Consider the following 6,669-nt stretch of genomic DNA (forward strand, 5'->3'; position numbering starts at 1 on the left):
ACGATGCTGGGTCCATTCTCCAGCAACAGCAGGTCTTGGTGCCAACATCCCACTCTCTTCCTCCTCCTTCAGGCGTTCTTCTTCTCGCTCATCTTCAAGTACTAATGGCTCCTGCGTGCGCTGCCACAAGCGAATGGAGCGGTCCTGGCCACAGGTGGCCACCCAGGCCCCCTTTGGGCACACTGCCAAACAGCTGAAATGATTACAATCCTGTTGATGTTTTATTTATGCAACCTAATCAACTGCGGTTGATTAGGAAGGGCATCCAATCAGGCAAGGGTGAGACTGCCAAACCTCTCAAATAATGAATTGAGAGAGGCCAATTTTCTTGCAGTGGAATAAATGGCTGTTGGGAAAAGAAAGAAAAAGAAAAGAAAAAAAAAAAAAAAAAAAAAAAAAAAAAAAAAAAAAAAATATATATATATATATATATATTATATATATATATATATATATTTAATATATATATATATAATATTATGTATATATGTGTATATATATGTATATATATATTTTTTTTTTTTTTTTTTTTTTTTTTTTTTTTTTTTTTTCTTTTCTTTTCTTTTCTTTTCCCAACAGCCATTTATTCCACTGCAGAAAATTGGCCTCTCTCAATTCATTATTTGAGAGGTTTGGCAGTCTCACCCTTGCCTGATTGGATGCCCTTCCTAATCAACCGCAGTTGATTAGGTTGCATAAATAAAACATCAACAGGATTGTAATCATTTCAGCTGTTTGGCAGTGTGCCCAAAGGGGGCCTGGGTGGCCACCTGTGGCCAGGACCGCTCCATTCGCTTGTGGCAGCGCACGCAGGAGCCATTAGTACTTGAAGATGAGCGAGAAGAAGAACGCCTGAAGGAGGAGGAAGAGAGTGGGATGTTGGCAACCCAGAGACCTGCTGTTGCTGGAGAAGATGGAGCCCAGGCAGTCCGTCCGTCTACCACCACACAGGAGACTGAGAGAGCAGTAAGTCTTCCATTTTTATCAAAATGAACTTGAGAAAGGTTAATCTTATTCATGTAGGAAAAGCAGTTTCATCTTTTTGTTCTTGTATGTATATAATTTTCATTTTGAGAAATTTTCATGTTATTTTGGAATAGCGATTCAGAACTTAATGAATGTTTGATTTTAAACCTTTGTTACTGCTCTTACTCATTCCCTCTGAATTTAACAATTGCCAGGTTGATTCCATCAGAGAAGCATTGGAGATCTATAGAGAGCAGTTGGAAGCAGGTTCCTCTGCCACACCTCACCAACTCATGACATACGTTTATAATACTGCTGACCCTCTTAAATTTGTCTTGGAAGTCCTCAGAAAGATTAAGTCAAGGTAAGTTTTGTTTTTTCACCTCCTTCCCTTCACATTCTTTGTTTGTCTTGATTGATGAAATATACCTACTTCAAAGTGCTGACCTTCAATAGTGCCACATCCTAATGATGGCTTTGTGTACTAAGAGAGGTGTGTTATTATAATCACCTCTTATGGTATTAATTTAAAATAAAGACAGACAGACAAACTATATATACATAATATATATATGCATTGAGATTTTTTTTTTTTTTTGGGGGGGGGGGGATTTGTGTAATTTCATACAATTTTATCACATAATACATACTTGTAAAGGAAAGAGAATATTGAAGTAAAATTTAGGTAAAACGTATGAAGCAACCCAGGTATGAAGCATTAAGTGTATTAAAAAAGAGAAAACATTATATCACTGAATATTGTTAAACATAGTAAGAAAAAAAAAAAGTTATTATACACTGGTAATGGAATAAATAGGCCACACAAATGTCATAACAATAGGTACCACCGTGTGAAAAACATCCCGTCTGGGTGGTAGCTATAGCAGTGACTGCCAGCTGCCAGGATCCCTTCCGTAAGGCACGTGGCTGGCAGCTCAGTTGGAGTGTATACCAAGAATACAAATGTCTTGCATATAAACTGGCAGGTGGCTGCCTATGTTCTAGCTGTCTCACTGGTGAGATGCCTGTTGTTGGATTAATTAGTCATCATAAATTTTTTTTTTTAATTATCTTAAAGGTTAAACTGTCATTGCCTAGGAACAAAAAGTATTTTCAGTGTTTTGATTTTGCAGACAACCGCTGACCATAAAGATAGTGAAATGTTTAATTTCATGTTCTTGGACTTTTGAATATATATATATATATATTTCATTCTACAGGTCTTTAGTACTACAGTAGACCATTCTCCTTAGGAAGAAGTATGCTGAATTGTTTCAGTCATAGGCATAGATACTATGTTGTCTTTAATAACCCCACATCATGTTCAATATAAATTACTGTTAATATTATGAGGAACTCATGAAAATCCTTGGTATGGTTATCAGTGATTTGTAAATTTAATTTCTATATACTTTTTTTCTGGAAAAATGCATCTTGGGCTGGAAAATATATGCAGTGTATGTAATTTTGTAACCTAATAACTCTAAAATGACAAGTTTATAGTAGACTTAAAAAAGGCTAAACATTTGTCAAGACAACTCATATAATCATTGTATGAGATATGAAATCTTACTGTATCCTTAGAAATTATAAAGGTATATTATACGGTGAAAGCTCTTGAAACTATCTACAGAAGGGATGTGAAACTTATTTTTATATACATTGGCCAAATCAAAACAGTTTAATGTAATTTAAAGTAAAAATAAAAGAAAGACCAAATATCAAAGCAATCGGTAAGAGTACATATGTAGAAAAGACATGGACTCGTGCAAGAGGTGGTCCTTTTTAAAACCTCTGCATGGCATTTGTGTAGAAACTGTTGTACATATAGACAACATATAAACTAGTAACCAAATATTTTCTGATAAAATGTATATGAAAACCTTTTTTTTTTCTTTCAAGGATAGTGATTACTAAAAACTAAATGTTTTTATAGAAATTCAATATTTTAAATACCAAGATGTAATACAGTAATTTTTATGTAGTTTAATAGATCTTTTGCTTTATTTGTAAAAGAGTGAAGTTTTAAGATTTAAATTGTTAAAGCAACTACTATGTATTCTCAACATTCAAAAGGAGTCTTGGCTAGGTATGTATATAAATGGGGTGTGTGCATATATGTATGTAGACTTTCTCTCATCAAAATATAACTGATTTATAATACAGATATTACTTAAATGCTCATAGGCAATTATCACACATGGGGACCTTAAATATCAAGGAGTCTTATAATTAGCATTTTCTGTTCTTGCTTTTATTTTCTATGGAGAATCTCAGAAGCTGAGAGAAATTTATAACTACTTGCAGTATAATCTTTAGTTAGTTTGGTGTTTACTCCTCACTGTTTTTGGTTTACAACACCAATTTGTTCTTCCTTGTAGTGAGCTGGAAGAGGCTGTTATCATGCTGCCATTAGACAACATTCTGGAGTTGATGGTGGTTATTAAGGGCCTTTTGGAGAACAATTGGGATATTGAATTAGCCAGCAGGATCCTGGTGTTGGCTGTGAGGATCAACCTACCTCAGCTCCTCTCCTCACCTAAGGCAGCTCCACTGGTGAGGTCTATGGCTAAGCTTCTACCCAAGAGAATCAAGGAGTTTAAGGTTTGTGTTTTTACATAGTATGTCTCTTGTTGTTGCTGTTGTAAGTTGTACTTCTTTTCTTTTCTTTTGTCAATTATGAGTTGAGCTTTGCTTTCTTATTTATGCAATGCAATGAATACTTCATGCATTTAGGGTCTGTGGAGGTTCATCATGTATAAATACTCACTTATTGTATTACCACCCAAAGAATTTCCTTCAAAACCCCATTCGTACAGTTCTCAATTGGTACTTTGTTATATACTTCCAAAAGTTAGTTATTGTTCATCAATCGGCCAAGTGAGATGTGGCTAAAATATCTTATTATTTCATCTTTAGAAGTGTAAAGTAAAACGTTTCTAAATTAGTTTCTTTGAATTAACAATCTCAGTTTCCTTTGGGGTTGTGCAAGTAATTAGGTGACTTCAGCAGAGCACCTTGATCATACCACCTTAATATATGTGTTTAATGCTTGTATACCTTGTTGATGTCCATGATAGTATCTTTTTTTTTTTTTTTTGTTTTTTGTGATAATGTTATTAGTTCCCAGGGAGGCCTCCCTCAACTCCTCTTTTCAAACAAGAGTTTCTGAGGCGACTCTCTAGGGTGTCAAAGGAATAATTACAATTTAATGACCTTAGTATCGATATAATCTTGTAGGAAATGGAAAATGTTAAGAAAACCCATAGTTTTCGTATTATTCTTATTGATTTATTAATTTTTATGGTCCCATTCATTTAGAGCAGTTTCTGCTGAATATTTTATTTTACATGGTGGAGATTGCAAAGTTTGACGATATAAAATAGTCCTCCCCACTATAAAATCTTGTGAAAGTGGGATGTCAGGCCTTTAATAGGTCATATTTATTGACCTAGGAAGATCACATTTTATTTAGAAAGATTATAGTTGGGTCACCTCTAGTTTGACTTTCCAATTTTCCAAAAGTGGAAACAACCTGGCTAGTTTTGGTGGATAAAATGAAACCTGTCCATACTTCACAAAGAATTTGGCCTGTGTAACTGTTGAAAGGAAAAAGTGTAAAGTGCATCTTAGCTTTATTTAATGCAAAGGTATGCATTTATCATTGAGTTGATACACTGTATTACTAAAGTTAAACCTTTTCTTTATTCTGTACCAACTCTAGATGTAGTTTTTTCATTAAGATGGAATGTCTCTATTTAAGAAAGTGACAGACTACATATATTCTCATTTTTGCACATTTTATATATTATAGCTCAAAAATTATGCAAAAATATTTCTTTCATGAGAAAAATGAGAATAGACACATTTTGACCATTGTCATGGTTTTGTAATGAGGCCAGTCCCATCATTGTTAGTCAAGACTTGAGCCATGTCCACACAAAGGGCTGAGCATGTATCACTCAATACTGTAGCAGTGTTACCTGATCAATCAACTCCCAGATGACAAGCTTTGGCAACTGTGGGGGACAGGTCCATCTGGGAGACTAAGTATGGGCATCTTGATTAGTTTTCCCCAGCCTCCCATTCTATGATGTCAATTGCTCTCTTGTTTGGCCATTACTGGAGTGAATTAGAAGCCACAGCTGTGGCTCCTAATTCACCATATACACTACAGCCATAGAGGGTGGGAAAAAGATTTTTCCTATGCTCCTAGTTTTTTCCATGAAGTGGATGATTGGTTCCAGCACCAGGGTTGTGTGAAGCTCCAAATCACCAAGTTAATACACACAATATAAATTAATAGATAAATATACAAGATGTTATAATTATTAGGTATTTTTATCTGAGAAAAATGGAGTAAGCTAAGTATTATTATTAAGTATTATGAAGTTTATGGGAAAAGGACTCAAGTCCAATGTTACCATACATTTTTATGGGTATTTTTAGGATAAACATCCCCTCTCTATAAATTGTGAATACCTCAAGTACACAAAAACACTGATATGATCTTCAATAGTCCTTATAGTTAACTCTTAAATCATATGCTGCCTCCTGCATACTGGTTATTCTTGTACTGTTTATGATAAAACTGACTTCTGCAATTTTAGTATGGTGGAGGATTAGTACAGAATATATATACACACACCCATATATCTTAGCACTCCTTGTATTTTGCAGGATATGATTGGTTTTAATGCTGCCGGGTTACGTCACATGAAAGATCGTATTGAGGAACGCTCCGAGACGCAAATGTTTGCCGAGGCATTAGAAAATGTACAGACATCCAGGAGAAGAGAAAGAAGAAAGATCGGGCAGTCAAAAGGGCTCTTCTTACTATTTAAATGTATGCAAAATTTCCAATGCAAATCTGAGTTGTTAGAACATCGAGTAAAAAAGTTAATAAATACATAAAATGACAGGTTGGGTTTTTATATAAAGACTCCCAAATATTATGTTTGTGTTATTCTGTGATGATCAAATCTTGAAAGTGGTTATCATTATAGCACAATTTTCAGGTAGATGCTCAATTTTTTTAACTTGATAAATGGATTTATATAATGGTTAAGACATGTACATGTGCTATACATCAAGATCATACAGCACTATGTTAAAGTATTGTGGTAAAAATGAGTTAATGATTAAACAAATTGTGTTAGATGTCAAAGGTTGTACAGTACTACAGGTTAGTATGGTAATGAAAGTAAAATAAAGAGGGGAGCAAATGGTAAGGCAGGGATTCATAAAAGGGGGATGTGTGATTAGATCAAATGGAGGGTATCTTAACTTCTTAAGGAAGGAAAAGTTGTCAGAGGAAAAAGAGGGAGATCACAGGAGGATGTCCAACAGGTTGGGGCATCAGGGATGAGAGGACATGTGAGGAAAAGCAGAGATAGGTCAACAGAATGAGTGGATTGAAAGAGGAACCATTATGAAACAATAAGTGGTAGTAAGGAGCATCCAGGAGGGGGGAGGATGTATGCTGGAGAGAGAGGGCATAAGAGGAGTAGGGGAACTGAGAATGATGAGATTCGGCTGTCATTTTAATGAAGATTGGAGGGTGGATGGAAGGGTCTGCTTTTGCTTAGCAATTTTGAATGTTCACAAGTTTCTGGATGGGTGGCGTGTCTAAACAAAGTTTTCTAGGAGGAGGAGTGGACACGTCTCTGAAGGTAGTGGTTAGGAAGTTTGAGGGAATGATTG

The 6,669-nt window shown here is 35.2% G+C and overlaps 1 protein-coding gene across 1 annotated transcript; it reads left to right on the forward strand.

The window, feature by feature from the left end:
• The first annotated feature begins 698 nt into the window (after window positions 1–698).
• Window positions 699–5,887, forward strand: LOC119569846 (WD repeat-containing protein 3-like). Its single transcript, XM_037917838.1, has 4 exons — window positions 699–966; window positions 1,182–1,330; window positions 3,348–3,570; window positions 5,647–5,887. The coding sequence occupies exons 1-4, from the start codon at window positions 877–879 to the stop codon at window positions 5,878–5,880; spliced, it is 696 nt and encodes a 231-aa protein (XP_037773766.1). The 5' UTR covers window positions 699–876; the 3' UTR covers window positions 5,881–5,887.
• Window positions 5,888–6,669: the final 782 nt, after the last annotated feature.

The sequence above is a fragment of the Penaeus monodon genome, unplaced genomic scaffold, assembly GCF_015228065.2.
Source record: "Penaeus monodon isolate SGIC_2016 unplaced genomic scaffold, NSTDA_Pmon_1 PmonScaffold_19173, whole genome shotgun sequence".
NCBI classification, from domain to species: Eukaryota; Metazoa; Arthropoda; class Malacostraca; order Decapoda; family Penaeidae; genus Penaeus; species Penaeus monodon.

Bases quoted from the DNA above. Each gene is read 5' to 3' on its own strand.
- LOC119569846 (XM_037917838.1), top strand. From the start codon at position 877: ATGTTGGCAACCCAGAGACCTGCTGTTGCTGGAGAAGATGGAGCCCAG. The intron at 967-1,181 runs GTAAGTCTTCCA...AACAATTGCCAG, and splicing joins CACAGGAGACTGAGAGAGCA to GTTGATTCCATCAGAGAAGC. The intron at 3,571-5,646 runs GTTTGTGTTTTT...TGTATTTTGCAG, and splicing joins AGAGAATCAAGGAGTTTAAG to GATATGATTGGTTTTAATGC.